The following is an 18,302-nucleotide window of genomic DNA, read 5'->3' on the forward strand; positions in this document are numbered from 1 at the left end:
ATTATAATACATTTGTTCCACCCAAAACCATACCCTACAAGCAAAAAAGCTGCAAATTACGAAACTGGCAACCACTGAAACAAACTTCCTTCTTATATCATGAATTTTCCAATTCACGTAGTTGATGGCGACATGTGTAGGACATTATATGTTCAAACGAAGTACAAAACGTGTTACTTTTATGTCCACAAGGGAACCTGAACGCTAATAACCGAATACCATAATTCGCATCTTCGAGAGATGATAATCCCTCAAGATGTGAATTATGAAAGTGCTCGGATCTTGCTGTTCAATCATCCTTGTGGCTTGCAGATTGTATGGATATTGCCGGACTCCACTTACTCGGTGTTGCTCTGCTAATAAAGTCAGTTGGGCGAGGTTGTATCGTAAAACTGCCATCAAGTTCAAAGGAAAAGGTGCGTATTTTATTCTTCACTTGTAGTAAGTTGTACGGCAAGTATGTTTTTTCGTGGCTCTATTTTTGCGAATTCTGTTTTGTTAACCTCTCATTCCAAAGGAGTCCACATTTATCTGCTACTGTGGGGTAGTGCAGCCTTGGACTAATCCTTCAGGACGGTTCTCGTTGAAACCGAGATTCTTTCATGGAAATTTTCCTGAAGAAATTGTATAATTAAAATACGCCGGGGATAGGTTAAATATAAATGAAATGTCACTTTGGCGTAGCTTAATCCCACTTAGTCGTGCTTGTAACGACCATAATGAGTGGAAATTGTAGTTTCACTGGCCTATGACTAGGTAAAAATGTAGAAAGCTGACGTTTTCGTATGGTAATCAAATGTGTATTTACATGTCCATCTCCACACTTTTATTACTTCCCATATCCTAAGGACTTTATTCCATTATTCTCGCAGATGGCTGGCCAGACCAGGTGAATCTTTCTTACGAATCTAAAGGCACTCTGAAATGGCCTTAGAGGAGTCGTAAGTGCTATAGGTTAGAAAATATATCGAGACACTACTCAGAAAGCTGTGGTCAAATATACTATTAAAACTATAGTAAAATGCAGCGTGAAGTTCAGAGAGCTTCAGTAAGAGTTGGCAGAGATAGTAAGGAAACGAGTTGTAAGATATTCCCCTGAACAACATATAGATACCATAAACCTAATCTGACTCAGGAAAAGTTAGGAAGTGTATTTAGACCAATTATGACAAAAACATAGGGGTAAGAGAGGGAAACGTAATATACATTAATTCTAAAAGTATGGAAGAAGGTAACAGGTAAATAATTCTTACCATCATTCAAATTCAAGTGCATGGAAGAGATGGTATAAGGCGGATCAATGAATATAAAACTCGTCTATATGTATCATGTGTGCAAATACGTAATTCACGATATATATGTATTTATTCTTGCTGGTATATCTTTTCCAGGGTTTTATTTACTGTACAAAACCTTAATGTTACGTCGATGTTTGTTAATTCAAGACCGCGAAGTAAAGAAACGTCAAATAAGTTAACATAAATGTATTGATCGTGAAGATAATGGTATAAACCGGTGAGTGTGAAATGCTCTAGGTTGATCAGCCAAGAGTTAAGAGAGAGAGAGAGAGAGAGCAGCAGTTGTATGGTAACTATTAAATGGAGTCAAATGTTCTGAGGAACTTCAGGGAAACACCACAAGTGGCGCTCGTCAGCTTAGGTGTGACAGTGTGGCTCGGGAGCTCCCATCAGCTGTGATTAAGAAAACATCCTATGTAAGTAATTGTGTCTTGATTTGATTGATATTTGATAAGTCGAGCTAGAAAAGTGCCTGGCTTAATATGACATGACTGGCCAATACATTCAGCAGCCATACTCGATTGCCATCGATCATGATAAGTCATTTATCTTGTCATTCAATGGCATTAAGAGCTCATGTGATATCAAGTCGTCATACGGTGTTTCTTATCATTAGAAAATATTTTCAATGAATTGCACCTTATCCTTTAACCTATATGACTATTAGAAAGTGGGGGGGAAGGGGTGGATTTTGAAGATCAGGGAAAGGGAAATATGAATTCTAGGGGCATCACAGAGATATGCTATAGGATTAGGAGAAACGTATAGGTTTGTTAGAAATGATGTGGTTGCAGTGCTTTTGATGTCAGTGGAGCTATTCAGACATTGGTTCCTATCGCAAATCACTGCGTGATTTCCCCCACCCAAAACCCAGGTGGTTCCCAGGTGGATGTCCGGAACGGTAATTTTGCCTAATATAACTAGATTTTGACTTGGCCTAACATAAATGTATTAGCATAACAAGACATGTTAGTGGCACTTATGCTGTCTTGTCTTTTACACACATTTTGCTTTGATGTTATTTGATATCCAGCAACTGCAAAACAGGCTTGTTAAACTTTAAAACATGTATTTTTCAGTGAATGTCTGGTATTGAGTGCAGTTTAAACCTCTCCGTGTTTTTAATGGCACAATAATGTTCAGTAATTAAGGATCACAGTACACTGTTTATATATGTGTTGAGCGATTGAAGGTATTTAGAGGAGCAATAATTATATGTGATGTTTTATACATCTGTGGCTAATTCTTTGAAATTAGGAAATTCAACAAATGAGGGCAGGGCTCAGAAGATGAAGGAAAATGTTTCGTCGTTAATTAACAGATCAAATTGCCACCCAATTTGCAGAATGATCTTTTGTGCACAAAATGTTTTTTTTAGAATGCCGGGTAACACATTGCTTTTAGATCATGCTGATATCAATAGAGGTTGAAATTGCCTCCCATCTAATCTATCCTAACTGGTTTGAGAATTGTTTACAGAATTGTCAGATTAAGTTTCTTTAGGAATCTCCCATTAACCTTTTATTATTTTTGCTCCTTACTGTATCCTTACAGATGTTTGGTATACTAATTTCTGACAAACATCATAGCCACTAACGTAATGGACCAAGCAGATTCTGTCGTTAATGCAGTAGATGTTGGGCAAGAAGCTGATCATGAAAAGGGTGAGTATGATGCTATGCCATCACGTGGACAGTTTCAAGAAACATCACACACACACACACATATATATATATATATATATATATATATATATATATATATATATATATATATATATATATATTACATTCATTTATTATACTTTGTCGCTGTCTCCCGCGTTACCAAGGTAGCGGAAGGAAACAGACGAAAGAATGGCCCAACCCACCCACATACACATGTATGTACATACACGTCCACACACGCACATATACTTACCTATACATCTCAACGTATACATATATATACATACACACACAGACATATACGTATATACACATGTACATAATTCATACTGTCTACTACCAGGCAGTATTAGAGTATATGGTTTATATTAGCATGACCTTCGTAGATGGGAGCCATCTACTGTATGCTTTGTAATACGAATGACCTATTAACTAATCTTGATTTTGCTGTGTACTGTTTTCATGGGCAGTTGAGGATAATGAGATTCTTAGATATTAAATTAAAAAATGATATATACTATATGTGAGGGATTCTTTATTTGTTTGTTGAAAGTAACTGCACATGATTTTAAAGACTGTGGTGTATTTTCAGGCCGTGTTCACTTTTCTCAAGACACGGATGAAATGGGAAACACAGCTATAGTCATCAAAGAAAAAGTCAAGGGTTCCGAATATGAAGCTCATGTAGGGTTCCTGCAGGTATAGCATTCTAATCTGTTGGTTTACTTTTAATGTAAAAATGAGGTTTAAATCTGTGAGACTTTCTTAAACCTGTATGGAACAAGAAGAGTATAGCAGCTCCTCTTGGTTCCTTTCTAGAACTCTTTTGGAGAAAAGATATTGTTAGAAGATTTTCCATGTATCTTATTAACTCTGCTCTTTCCTTACTACCACTGATAGCCACGTGTTTGCAGTTAGACCTTAACCTACGATATAAACAAAGCCCCAGTGTGTTACTAAGTCTGCCATCTACCATCGGAAGGTAGTAGCCCACAATATGCCTACGCTACCCACAAAGCAATATACTTCATTTGTATAGATGTAGTTTTTGAAGGATCAGATGTGATAGTGAGTATGCCTAACTAAGAGTTTCATATGTATGCAGGTTATCTGTGCAGTCTAAGGCTTTTTGATTTCCAATTTTATGTTGTTTAGTGTCCATATTAAGACATATCTTACTAATGAAAAAAGGAAAAATTAGAAGCTATAGAATTTTTTTTTTTAAATCAGTAACAGTTACAGATTTGCAGAAACACTTCATATATTACTGATGCGCAAGCAAATCTGTCTGCCTGGCCTTTTTAACAACTTAGCATTACCTTTTTATTATTATCCATCAGTTTCTGTAATCCCTCTGTGGATAATATAGCTATGGAGTATGATTGTTTTCTTGTAATCCATTGACTGAAGCCACTCTAGGTATTTAGTTTGCTCTTAGTTTGGCAATTTTACATATTTTTTTAAAGAATTGTATGAATTTGTTGTCATACCATTCGACAGTTTATCTAAAGAATAAAATACATATTTATATTCATTAAGGCAATGTGTATCCATAAACAATCTTTTTTTTTAATGTATTTGGAATACCCCCAAATATCAGTATTCTTTTTGTGTCTTTCAGCTTCTTCATCGATATGAGATTATTGTAAAGCTGCCATTGAAAGATGCTAGTGAAGGTTATCAAGTGGGAGACATTCCTAGTGTTTACTGCCATGCTGAGAACCTTCAGGTAATTCGTGTTCTTTATGTATTTTGACGTTGCACTTTAAGAAATTTATGGTATTTGAAAAACAGTAGATTATGAGAACATGATGACATAGTTCAAAACCATCAGATTATTTTTGAGGAGTTTAAGGAAATTGGTGTAAAGTGAAAAGAGGTGTAAAGATTTGATGTGACAGACTTTGGGTTCCTTTTTCATCCTGACTTTGTAGGATGTTCATTGTTTAAGAGCACGAAGTTATGGCTTGGAGGTTTGCATAAACTTTGCAACTTGACATTTCTTACTGCTAATGGACTTTTATATCCTTTTTCTTGAATGGTAAACCATTTCACTCAACCTAAGGAATACCGTTTGGGGCAAATAAGTGAATTAAGCAGTTATTTTTGTTATGGAAGTAGTGTTTGTATAAGAATTGAAAATTTGAAGTAAAGTGGAAGTGTGTAATGAGAACATAGTTGTATGATATATTTCTGGTTGAGGTAGAAAGTGAGATGGCAGTTGTAGTTCTATTGTTTGTTGATGTTGCTGTTATGTAGCCGAATTAGAGGAGAATTAGAATAGAATTGCAGCTTACTTTAATGTTCTTCAGGGAGGATGTTGAGTGCAAATGTGATTATAGGTCTTGTTTTAAGATTTTGAAAGATGTGAGGTGTGAGGTGTTCAGTATAAGTTAAAGTGCTGAAAAATGAGTAGGTTTTGATTATTTCATGTACTTAGGAATCAGGATCAATAATGACAGAATTGTGCAAGTGCTCTCATAAGTTGATGACTCAACACTGCATTTTTCCACATCCTTCAGTTTTGCTCCCCTCTGATAGTATTTTTCTTCATTTACCCTTTGATAATCTATTGGAACTAATACTTACATGGTGGTAATATTGTTGATCGTGTTTCTAACAATATGATATTTCTTTCTAGATTATGTTTGATCATATTTCAGAAAAACCTATTGGCTAAGTATTGTGTACATTTTGTCAAAAGGCACTTGATGATGGTGGACTAGAGGTGTCTTTAGAACTATTAGCCCACAAAGAAAAGTTACTGCGTGAGAAGATCGTCCTGTTAAAACCTAGAGGTGGTGAACTTAAGCTGACCATCCATGCTCGAGTTTTAGGTTGGTAATGATATTGTTTGTCATTCATATTCCTTTAGAGATATCGTTTCATATTTGTCACAGTTTATCTTATCATCCTCATATTTTTTATCTTTTTACCCTCCTGTTATCAATCATTCCTGTTTCCCTCTAATCCTTGTTTTTTCTCCTTATCTTTTTCTTATTTTTTGCTTTGTAAGCAAAGAAAATGTCATAATATTGGGAATTGCTGAAACATAAAACTTGAATGTCAAGTAATGAGTGGTATGATAATGAGAACTTTCATAATAAGTGACAGAGAGTTGTTAAGATTGTCCATTGTATATATGAAAAGTAGAATTAGATATTGCTGTATTGTGTGGTCAGAAGTTAAACAGATGGAAGTAAGTAAATTAGGAAGAATTGAGTAGCACTTCACAAGTGGAACTTCAGCCTAGAAGAAAATTTTTAAAACTTGAAAGCCTTTCAACAAAACAGAAACAGAACTATCAATTCAGGAGTTATTCCTGGGAACATACTGAAAATATATCAGACTAAAATACAGTGAAAAAATGTCCAGCAAAGAAGCTTGAAAAATTAGTCATTGTGATTACAGGAGAATTAAGAAATATGCATGGAGTAACTGCAGAAACATTTAAAGGAAGATTAGACCAATTGATGAAGTCGGTTCCAGATGAACCTAGAAGCAATGATCACAAGAAACTAGTGGCTACTGAAAGTAACAACTTTATCCAAGGAGCAAGATATGTTGAGTACCACATGCTAGGCCTGCCTTTGTGGCAATATCTTGTCATCGATATTCATGGGCACTCTAGGCCTGCCTTTGTGGCAATATCTTGTCATAGATATTCATAGGCACTGTACATTGGTACATAGGCACTCTAACTTTGCCTTTTCCTCATTTTCTCCCTTTATTAATCTTTTTCCCCTTTTGTTTCATTTATCTACTAATCCCATTTTTTCTTTAAATATCTTTTTTCATGCTTCTGCAAGCTTTCCCACTCTATCCTTAAGTTCCACTTGCTTTACTTTAGTAATGTGGGGGGGAATTTGATTGTTCTCCCTTCCAAAAAAAGTACCTCTTCTGATCTTGCTATACCCATTTATCTGCCACCTAAAGGAAGGATGAACAACATGGTGAGCTTCATGCCATTGTATGAATATAACTATATGTACAGTATTTTTTCTTAATGTAATCACCTTTTCCACTTTAGCATGTGATGGATGCCTCTGACCCTTGTATATGCCTTGGCCATGATTTCCCAAACCTCCTTCTCTCCATCCTTCCATGTTCTTATCCTACTCCGTCCCCATGCTCTCTTCATTACTGACAAATAGATCCTCTTAGACAGTCTTTCTTTGCTCATCATCTCCATATGCCTAAACCATGTTGGCATGTCTCTGAGGAAGCTGGTCACATCTGCTGGGTGAGACTATAGGTCACAAGGTATAGTGACGTGTGTGCATATGTGTGAGGAGGCTGGAGGGCAGTTGTGAAGTAAGTGTTGTGTCTTTGTGGTAATTTTATTGTAGGCATGAAGGATTTTGAGATTTGTTTAGTGTTTTTAGTGATGTAGGAATAGATAGCGTCCAGAGCATACATGGAAAAATTCTTCCTTTTGTTTGTCTGGGAAGTGTATGTCTGTAGGGGTAGAATTTAAGAATGAGTTCAGAGAGCAGTTTAATGCTTGTTGTGTTACTTCAGTGTTCGTGTGTGTGTGTTTTGTTAGTGTTATGTATTTGGAGGTTATGGGATGTGCAACTAGAGACTGCTAGAATGTGAGATAGGGAAAACCTTTTTATTTGTACCTGGGGATTGATGGTTAGTAATGATGGGAGGGGGCAAATACTCCTGCACAGAATCAATCACTGAGCATGTTGTGGTGGTGTTTTATTTAGAGGATCTTTATTTCATTGTGTAGGTGTTGAGTGCATGTATGGTTGCTATGCAACCGGTGATTGTTTTCATTGCTCAAGTTTATGTGGTTTGTAGCTTTGTTCTATTTATTTTTGTGAGGGTGAGTGACTAGACTACTGCAAATTTTACAAATAAAGTTATGCATAACCACTGAACACTTCCTGATTATGATACCAATAATTGATACTTTCATAGTCTGATTTATCAAAAACAGCTGATGAAATCTCAGTATATGAAATATACTGTTGGGATGGGTATGATCACATTATCCACAAAATGCTATTATCTGTTCAGGCTCATGGTCCCTACGTAAGAGTTGGTTATATTGAATATGGATTTTCAGGTCAACTGATTAAGATTGTACATTAATCTTCTTTGGCATGCTCTTGTCAGGTAGTCTGAAAATCCATTGCTAGTACAGCATGCTGTATCATCGTCAGATGTGGGGACCAAATAAGAGTCGTTGTTTTCCATTTCAGGTAAAAGAAAAGGAACACCAATGTTACGTGATGGCATAAAATGCATCAATGTAGAGCAGGATGATGAATCAGAAGCTTCTGATTGGCAAGGCTTCACATAGGTATACAGTATATGATTAGAGTTGATTGTCATGTATTGTAGCATGTGCTACATCACCTGAGTAAAAATACTTCTTCAATATTATGAATAATATGAAATATATGGGTTGGTTAGCATTTTAATCAGCATCATACTTACTACAGAGTGTTTACCAAAGATTTGACTGTTCACTTAATAGTGTTTAATCATATTTTGCTTGTTTTGTTACTTGATATTTAAAACTTTGTCCAATTCATAACATTGTTATGGACCATCCAGCAATTTCTTCCATAATTATGTGTATGTATTGTAACAGAATGTCCTGTGGCAGAAGTTCTAATGTGTCTGTGATGATTTTTATGGAATTTTATATAGATAGATTAATCACTTTTATAACCATGTCAAATTAGCTAAGTATTCAATGGCCTTTACGTCCTGACTTCAAATAAAGATATTTTTTTACATGGAAAAAAGTTTATTGGCTTCTCACTTAGGTTAGGAGGTGCAGTGACCTGGGAAAAAATTCCAAGTTTGAGTGGACAAGAAAAAATTAATGGAAAATTTAAGTTTAGCTACATAGATACAAGTAAATCATTCAAATGAAAGTCTATTAAGAATCACTCAATACTAGATTATATAATCATATATGAAAATTCCCATCTTAGATTTTCAATAGAATTTTACATAATTATATTAATAAAAATTTGTGATGTGAATAATTGGATATTGGTAGCTTTCTCATCATATCACATCACTACATCTTAGTTACCTTACCAGTCATCCTATTTGATAGTCTGATAATAGGATCCATCTTCCTCATTATACAGGTTTAGTGATAACCATTTTTTGATGCATAATGGTGTATGTCTACTATTTTGTTGAATGCTGTGATAAGTCGGTTAGAGACAAGAAGTGATTTTCTTTAAGTTCAGTAGAAACAGATCACAGGTGTGATGAAGCTTGACAATATCTGTGAAGTTCCTGATATTATGGCTGGTATGATAAAGCAGATTGAATTTCACAGTTTAAGGCAGTAAGATATGCTTTTGGCCATTTTAGTGTGGTTAATGCCTGCCTTATGAAAGTATTATAAGGAAGATAAATTAGGATTTTACTTATCTGGAAATATGAAACTGTTTTTGAAATGGACAATATTTATCATTTCATTTTATGTAGTGTGGCAAGATTTATTTTATTTTATGTTGTGCTTAATCTAATAACATGCAAGTCTAATGCAGCACACAAGTTTGGCTTGTAGTGGGCTTTAGAAAAGCCAAGTTTAATGTGTGTGAAGCTATACCACATAGTCAGTCAAGTGTACAGTGTTTAGTTATTTATTTTAGATATACCATTTACCATAGAATTAGTGTTATTGTTTTAAAAGTTAACCAACTATTGGATGCTTAGGAACACACATTTTTTTTTTCCCAAAATATTTTTTCCCTGTGGGAAATCTTATGATTTTTTCATAGTTTTTTGAAACGCCATGAACAGCATGATGTCATGGCTATGGTATACTAGGACATTGCTGGTGCTAACATGTGATATGTGGGAGGAGTTTATCCATTTAGCAGTGAGCTGTTTTCTTTGATTGCACGTATTATGTAGCATTATACCTTGCTGTTATGGGTTTGTTAGTCAAGAAGGTGAAGTGTAGTAAAGTTAGTTTTAGCAGTTGTCCATGCTTCTTGTGAATATGTTTAAGATATGTCTGTGATATGGATATTGATGTTGACTTTATGTAGAAAGAGCTTGCTGTTGTTTGAAAAATTACCCTATTATTATTGTTAGTTTACTAAGTAGTTAACACTGGTTTCACTTCTGTGGAATAGATTGCTTCCTTCATGCATGCTCCAGCTGTTGATTTTATTGTGGATATGTAAACACTTAATAAACCTAATGAACTTGATTTTAAGTATTTTTGAATACTTTAGGACAGTGTTATTATCCATCACTCCACTTTCCCTGATGATGGAAGTAGTATATCCTTGGGCTGCAGGAGCCTTTAGAAAGGTCTTGGGTAACAACAGGACTTTCAGAGAAGTTGGTCCTGGGGTGATTCTAGATGAAATGTAAATAGATTAATTGTTGTTGACCTGTTTAGCAGGTTCAAGGTCTGCATAATTTGAACAGGTAAATGCTTGATATTACAATTTTGTTTATTGTAATTACAATAGCTTTTGCATGAGACTGAATAAAAGCAACTAACAGACAATATTGATAACAAACAAAATTCCCTGTCATCAAGTCAGTAGTCCTCTTGAGTTTTATAGGTAGGTTTTGATGATATATTTTCTCCATTATACTGATGTGCCGGTTCATTTTCAGTTAACATTAGAATGAGCAGACATAAACCCACTGTCATAAAAAATATTTTTGTCATTCCCAGGGTGTTTACATGGAAACACTTGATGATCATGGGACATGACAGCATAGAACAACTTCAGTTTCCTGAACCCTATGGTGAGTTTAATTCCATAATTTGTAAAATTTACTATGCTGAGAGGTTTGGTTAACACTTCTAACTCAGTAGTAATGATTTTTGCTCATGGTTTCTTCCAGGCCTTACTAGATATGTCTAAGGTGAGCTCAGTGGCATGTAGTGGTGCATTAAGCTGTACACATATAATTGGGAGAGTTACAAGTGCAAGAGAAATTGCAGGAGGTCAAGAAAAAGGTATGAGCTAAAAAGGGCAGATGATAGGTGTGGGAAGAGTATTGAACATCAGAAAGAATAAGGAAATATTTTGGAAAGAAGTGAACAGTACAAGACAACAGGACAATAAATGGGAAGTTACTAATGCAGCAAAAAGTTTTTAGTAGGAGGTCAGTTAGTGGTTTCCGATGAAATTGGTTCAGCATCATGGATGGTTGATGTCAAAGTAACTGTTTTAAGTTATTTGTCGGTTCATTGGTTGGTGAGGGAGGTAAAGTATGTGGTGCTTCTTCAATTTGCCAGAAGCAGGAAGGTGAATTTATTTCTGTTGTGATTGACAAAGCTCTTGCGGCAGACGTCTGAGAAAATTCTAGAGGGTTTATGAGTGTTTAAATGAAGAAATTTTGAAGGTAATGCAAAAAATAAGGTGCAGTCTTAGCGTGCTTCCAAGTATCATTGCGATGTATTGAGTAATTAACGTTAAGCCAAATTCATTGATTGTTGAAGATTCAGGAAGTAATATTTGTAAAACGCTGTTTAATGGAATAGTACGAAAAATAACTAGGATAGATAGGAAAACGGCAGGAAGACTCTTATAGGAGTCCATGTTTAGGGTACATAAGTTTTCTGTGATCACCGATCACAGAAAACGTATGTGGTAAACTAATAATTGAATGACCTTATTTGCTTCGTGTAGTGATAACTTAAAACCCATCATTCAGTCCTAAACTTTATATCTTGTTAAATGTTTTTAAAGCAAGGATTAGAGCTGGAACGATTGAATATAGTTTATGGATGGATAAGGTAATTTCAACTGATGTTTTATTGAGTTGTTTAGAATTACATGCATGTGACTAGTTATCATATTCGACACGTTTGAAATTTACGAATTTGGATCACATCATAGTATTGATCCCAAGGTCGATACCAAGGAATATTGGTCGGTAATGATGGTGAAACCGGTCTTATCTGTCAAGTGTCGGCTTCTTGTGATTTTGATTATTTCTCTACCTAGAAAAATATTCAACAGTTTATGGAAATTACCTTTACTTATCATGGACACGAATACGTTCATGTTTGTCAAAAAAAAGTATTAAACGTTTAACTTTTATGTACAGATTTTAAACGCCCAGTAGCAGGTAAATGAGGGATTTGACGAGACTGCACAATGATGCAGCCTCTCTGAAGGTGTCTTCACTCGCGATATAACCTCGAGTGGGCTGGTCAGGTAATACACACACACACACACACACACACACACACACACATAATCCGAGATGGCCGTGGTTGGGGCATGACATTTCCCGTAACATCTTGGCTGCCATAGGAAAAAAAAAAAAAGAATGGACATTGTACAGATCGATCGGAGAGCCACAAATCGAGCTTAAGAACCTTATACTTCCGGGGGGATTAGAAACTGAAGCATTGAACCATTGAATGAGAAAATGGGATGCGGTTTAAAGCCTGCAGTGCATCACCAACAAGGTATTAAAGTTGTGTATAGTGTGTAGGAAATTCTGTGATGTTCTTTGAGTGAGGACTGGTTGTGCGTGAGGTGTAGTGGAAACAGAGGATCTGGAGACTGTAATGTATATGTATTCCACTTTAATGATGATACATTTGATGTATATATATTCCACTTTAAAGATGATACATTTAATGTATATGTATTCCACTTTTAAGATGATATATTTGTATTATATTTTTTGCTGTATTTTACACGAAACGTCGTGCTGCTTATCTTCTGCTGGCAACTCGTATATCCTTGCTGTGCCTCTCACATCAGTCGTTGGCCGTTTGGGAATAAAGACAGGGGAACCCCCCTCTACGCCTTCTGATTACACCCTTCGTCAGACGAACCTGGGAATACGCATTCACAACGAGAAATAAACACCGTAGCGTATATATACTCCATCCCAGGCATGTGACGACATAATGGCGACCTTGCCGTATGCTACTGAATGGGAGGTTAACGAGCGTTAGTTCAGGCGAGGAGTTTCAATGCGGTTGAGTGATGCCCTTTTGGCTGTTCATATCTGGCGTGTTCATGCTTTGCTGACGTTGCGGGCCGGGTTGAAGGTCAGATTTAGCATAGTTGTTTATGGTCGTTACAGATAAAGTTTTCGCCCATATATATATATATATATATATATATATATATATATATATATATATATATATATATATATACAGTGACATGTTTTTACGTTTATTGATTTTTGAAACATTAGTTGCTCTTAAAGGCATGGGGCATGAAAGTGTTTAACATGGTTTGTCAGTCCTATGTTTTATATTCTTTATTTTCTGGTGTCTACCGAGTTACTTGTTGTTCACCTTGTTAAGATTAAGACGTAAGAAAACGGGTGCAAAATGGACTAAAACAGAATGCAATATGAAGTTGCTGTATGTATGTACATAATCGTATTGATATTCACTCCTTAATATAGCAATTTGGTGGGAGGTGAACGATGGCAAATTAACTTCTAGTACCCATGTTTATGATAACCCTAGTTATCGTGGCAGAAGTTTTAAGTCATCAGGCTGAAGGGGTTAGGTCGTCGTATTCAGTGGATTTAGTCGTCATACTCGAGGTAAAGTTGTCATTTTCAAATGGTTGATATCAGTAATGTGTTTGGTTGCAGAATTATGTAGAACATTTTTTTTTTAAGCCACGGTCTCGAGGCCTGAATTCGGTGAAGTTACAATATAGTGTGGCCACAGAATGGCGTAATCGACGATGATGAAATTAACCTTTCAGGGCGTCTCATTTTAAGACAACAAAAGTGCATCTAATCTTAGATAAACATTATACTTAGCGTCATGGGCTGATGGAGTCATACGCGAGGCATTATTTAGTTTAGTGTCGTCAGAGATCAGGAGATACGGAGGGTGGAGGACTTGAAGAACTGGCTACTGTTTTTCCACACATGTGTGACAAGGAAGGTTTTTGGATAAAAAAAAGGACGATGTCAGTAAATGTTTTTCGTCACGTTCGTTTTGCACATCATGGCTAAGCACAGATGGGTTTACTTTCCTCTCCTTGACTTACTCTGCAAATTAATTCTTGAAGTAAATGATAAAGAGTCTGGAAAACATGACAAGCAGAGAATGATATGCCCTTGGGGATTGGTTGAGTCACTGCTTAAATGTAATAAATGCTTGAGTCAACAATTAGTGTTGGCACTACATGAAATTCCACATATAAAGCATAAGAAAGTTTTCTTATAGAAGAGCCTTTGTCAAGGTTTTCGTATTAAGGTTTGACGTGGTGAGGCTGAGGTGAACTCTGTAAAGCTTACCACACATCATTACCAGTGGAGACCACACCTTTGTTGCACGGCACACGAGATGATAATAGCTCTGTGGCCCACGCCGATATTAACATTTGCCTGTCATCACAAGCAGGGAGTCTCCCATCCCCCGAGGCACGGAGCGGGAAAGGTGTAGGGATGGGTGGCTCGTCGAGTACAAGGATGGAGGGAGGGAGGGTCAGACTGACGCCCCGCCCCGCCCAAACCCGCCCCGCACCTCGCCACGGGAGCCCATCAGTATCGGCCAGGCTCCCGTCTCGCTCTCCTTCATTACGGCTAATCTCTGGAAGCTCCACTCTTGGACTTCAGTGTAGATAATTTGATCTTCCCTTCTTGCTGTCATCTTTCTCATAGTGCTGCTACTAAACCTATATCACGCACATACCAGCTAGAGCAAACAATTCTTTTTGAATTTGAACTTAGTTTATGAGTTTGTGAAGTGTTGAATTTGGTCTTCTCCGTGTGAGGTATATGAACCATTGTGTTACGCTCGACGGCTATTACAATCCTCTGAGACCGTAAATATTTGGGCTGAACAAGTCGTCCTTTGTAAACACGAAGAGATCACTGAAGATAAGGAGAGGGTAAGTTTGGTGTCCTGTGTCAGGTTTTGATCATTATCACGAATAATTTCATTGTGTAACCCTTTATGCGTTTCTGTTATACGATACTACCCTTGGGTATGATCGCCCGGCTTTTATACTACAACTGCTATTACAAATTCAGTTATTACTGCTACTAATACTAATAATGATAGTTGCCTCTGACAAGTTTTCTGTGTGGTACGCTGTCACCCTGTTATAACCTGATTTTGGGACGCTGTGCATGCCTTTTGTCCACACTGAAGCGCATTAGAGCAAACATTATGTAGGTTTGCTATTGCGTTGTTGGGAATAGTAGGACGATTCTGTCAGCAACGGCATTTAGGGACGAAACTGCATTTGGTAATAAAGTTGGAATTGCGCAATAAACCTTAATGGTTTTTCTTGTTTTGAGTTCAGATTGATATTAGTATTGTAAACCGAGTCCCATTACTTTGGAAAATATAGTTAATTGGTGTAGAGACATTATCATCTGATCGCATTTGTTATTCTTTATTCCCTACGTTTCAGCCATATGAAACTTACATCTGTTTGTAAAGATAGCAAGATATAATGAAATTAATAGAATTTTATGAAGTATTTATAATGTTAGTGTATTTGGTACATCTAGCTGTAAATATTTCTTGGTTGGTGAAATTTAGTATAAGTTAAACACACTGATTGGTTCTTATTTTCAGCTTAGGCTTTTTCCTCAGTGGATTCAAGGGTTATATGTAATAAACCCAGCTATTTCTTCGAAAAGTTGATTAGTATGATACGGACAAAGACAAGATTGTATCCGGCTGATATAAGGTATATATAAAGTCTCAAGAATATCTATCTATCTATCTATCTATCTATCTATCTATCTATCTATATATATATATATATATATATATATATATATATATATATATATATATGAAAGGATTAGTTTGATGAAAAGTGATGCAGTCTTGACTGTGATTGGTAGAATTAGTATGTCTAGAACTGAAGTGTTTACAACTTCATTTTCGTAGGTTTGAATTTGTGATGCGTTTGGAAACAATGCGACTCAAGCCAGGAAGATGTGAGACCCCGTGAGAACGACGACACAACCCATTAGCAGGATGGCCTGGCTAATTAGGTCGGGCCAAGATATCGTACCTAAGGGTCGTTCAGTTGTGCTCATAGGGTCGTACTGTCGGCCTCAAGGAGTTATTATTGAGTTTCATAATTTCAGCTAAGGAAAGAAACTGTAATATGTAGTGTGTGTTGCTCGGCACACACTAAACTTGTAAATATTTACGCGAAGCTAGCTGTTTCCCCTCTCGCCTCCTGGTATACGCTGCCCTGCTCCCCAGCCTCTCATCCCACGCTCTGCTAAAGGCTTCTTCATCATAGGCGGGCGTGGCATTTCTGTGTGGGGGCAGACACCAGTCTATCCATACTCGCTGCTGTACCTCCTTCATCGTCTCTCCTCGAAGTTTTCTCCATTGAAATTCTTCGGCTATTGTTTCCGAGTTTTACTGAAGCCGTCTGCACAGTACAGTTCGAATAGGAATATGACTACTGTGGTCAAGAATAGTCTTAGGTAATGACAGACTTCTCTCATTTCCAGTGTGTGTGTGTGTTCCTGGCATTTGAATGTTGTAGTTTGAGTGAAGGCCCAAAGGAGACTATTCCAGTTTGGTTGTAAGATGAGGAAAAGAGGATCACAACGGCTCGTCCTCGTAAGGCTGGTCTCCACACATTAAATGTAGGTAGCAGCTACCATTCGTGTGCCCCGGGATTGGTGAAGCCTCCCTCATCAAGGACATTACAGACAGCTCCCCAGAGCTCGCATGGCGTTGATATGAACCTCATTGTTTATTAAAAAAAAAAGAGGTAATGGAAATAGCATGATTGTTCAATTGCTGATATATTACGTATGCGGTGCTGTCAGGAGGAGCAGCAGTAACAGTGGTTTTCACAGCGGTGGTGCCGTAAGCAGCTGAATCAGGTGGAGCTTGGTACTTGCCTTCGTTAGTATCGCTGGTATCGACAGCAGCAGGAGTACCTGAAAGAACAGCGCGGCCACAGCATCATCATTAGTAACGTCAACACCTGCAGCAGCAGCTGCGGTACATGCGGCAATATGAGCGACAGGGATAACAACAGCAGTGGCTAATGGACGGTTTGTTGCCGCACAGGTCGGGTTTGTCGGGAGGCGGGACCCCGGGGAGTCTACGTGACTCTAACAACCTCCTCTGCGACCTGCCATGTTTCCCACACCAAGGTTAATACGACCGAGCGAGGGGAGGTTTTTACATCTTTGATTTAGTTATTGAAAACCAGTATTTTGTCCCGTTAGTCATCTATGATTAACTAAATCTCGAATTTCCACTCGATTGATTAAGCTGGGGCTTTCTCTTTTTTTTTTTTTCTTTTCCACCCCGACAGTTGCTCCGTTTGTACAGATGATTGATCCATTCTTGTATGGAGTACTGATCTCACATCTAGGGTCGTTCTAGCTCTGCATCCTTACTTGACAGGAGCTGAGACGAAAGTGGTACGACTTGCCAACTCTTCTAGGCTAACTCCAAAACTTACCCCAAGCCGCAGTGTCGACATGTATAGATATTATTTAGGTTTTTGTTCCCGAGAGCTGGTTGCTTGTATGCCCCCACCGCTAGTTAGACCACGCAGTACTTGGGAAGCTGCTGCATCACATGATTATTGTGTGGCCATTGGCAACTCGAGGGTGGGCCGTTTTGATAATTGTTTCTTTTGCTACACCTACACCGGGCGCGTTTTAAGGGACAGGTTTCTCACTTCGCCCAGAGTTCGTAAATACTTTCCTTTGTCTCTTTTCCTGGCCTTGATGTGGACTTTAGTCCGTGACTGGAGCCTCCAATGTAAAGAAAAATCAGAGATGGTTTCCACCGATTGTATCAAATATCAGTCCTTTGTGTGTGTGTGTGTGTGTGTGTGGGGGGGGGGGGTCCCTTGTGTTTATTAGAGAGGAGGTCCCCGTTTTCTTTCTTCCTGAGCACGACGGTGTAACCCATGACCTAATCCGTTGAGGCTCATGTTCTCTGACGTCTCACGCATCGTGTGTCTCGTAATACCGTGCAAGTTGCTGTCTGGAAAGCCATCTGGTTAGAAGGCCGTGTTAATGGCTTCCTGGAAGACCAACACTGGAAGGCTGTCATGGGACTCGGGTAGGGTAAATTTTTTGTTAAAGGCCATTTTAGGAAACGCACCCGATGGGGGCCTCTGGATACACCATCTGAATAGCCACCAGCAGAGGATCTCCATCCGTGTAAGATCCACGATCTGTAGTGCCACCCGTCTAAGATCTACTTCTTGTAATGCCACCCGTATTCTCGAAGAACCTGTTGTGGCAACTCTCTCAATACCAGTCTTCACACGTAGTGCCAAGAAAGCAACAGGCATCCAGTAGTATGGTAGCGTACTCTAGATAAATTCTCGTACAATATCATCTTTAGGATGATGGGAATCCGAAAGATGGTGCT

The 18,302-nt window shown here is 37.7% G+C and overlaps 2 protein-coding genes across 6 annotated transcripts in view; both read left to right on the forward strand.

Moving 5' to 3' along the window:
- Nucleotides 1-296: 296 nt before the first annotated feature.
- Nucleotides 297-10,166, forward strand: LOC139758783 (adipose-secreted signaling protein). Of its 4 annotated transcripts, none has more exons than XM_071680582.1 (6): nt 297-416; nt 2,853-2,962; nt 3,558-3,664; nt 4,587-4,694; nt 5,670-5,802; nt 8,179-10,166. In XM_071680582.1, the coding sequence occupies exons 2-6, from the start codon at nt 2,899-2,901 to the stop codon at nt 8,277-8,279; spliced, it is 513 nt and encodes a 170-aa protein (XP_071536683.1). In that variant the 5' UTR covers nt 297-416; nt 2,853-2,898; the 3' UTR covers nt 8,280-10,166. The 4 variants fall into 4 exon arrangements, with proteins under 4 accessions (XP_071536683.1, XP_071536681.1, XP_071536680.1 ...); XM_071680580.1 differs by lacking the exon at nt 297-416 and adding an exon at nt 1,365-1,515; XM_071680579.1 differs by lacking the exon at nt 297-416 and adding an exon at nt 1,409-1,714.
- A 208-nt stretch (nt 10,167-10,374) lies between these two features.
- The window catches only part of LOC139758781 (uncharacterized), a 46,688-nt gene continuing 38,760 nt past the window's right edge, over nt 10,375-18,302 (forward strand). The window contains exons 1-2 of one of the 2 annotated variants that reach the window (XM_071680573.1): nt 10,375-10,390; nt 10,647-10,720. The gene's annotated coding sequence lies outside the window, so the exon portion shown is untranslated. Of the gene's footprint in view, nt 10,391-10,646; nt 10,721-14,453; nt 14,809-18,302 lie in introns of those variants that run through there. The other variant, XM_071680571.1, reaches the window with a different exon arrangement.

The sequence above is a fragment of the Panulirus ornatus genome, chromosome 31 (genome assembly GCF_036320965.1).
Source record: "Panulirus ornatus isolate Po-2019 chromosome 31, ASM3632096v1, whole genome shotgun sequence".
NCBI classification, from domain to species: Eukaryota; Metazoa; Arthropoda; class Malacostraca; order Decapoda; family Palinuridae; genus Panulirus; species Panulirus ornatus.

What these genes read in the sequence shown, in the direction of transcription:
- LOC139758783 (XM_071680582.1), top strand. Translation starts at nt 2,899, where the DNA reads ATGGACCAAGCAGATTCTGTCGTTAATGCAGTAGATGTTGGGCAAGAA. An exon ending in AGAAGCTGATCATGAAAAGG is followed by an intron (nt 2,963 to 3,557) that starts GTGAGTATGATG and finishes GTGTATTTTCAG; the next exon opens with GCCGTGTTCACTTTTCTCAA. An exon ending in CATCCATGCTCGAGTTTTAG is followed by an intron (nt 5,803 to 8,178) that starts GTTGGTAATGAT and finishes TTTCCATTTCAG; the next exon opens with GTAAAAGAAAAGGAACACCA.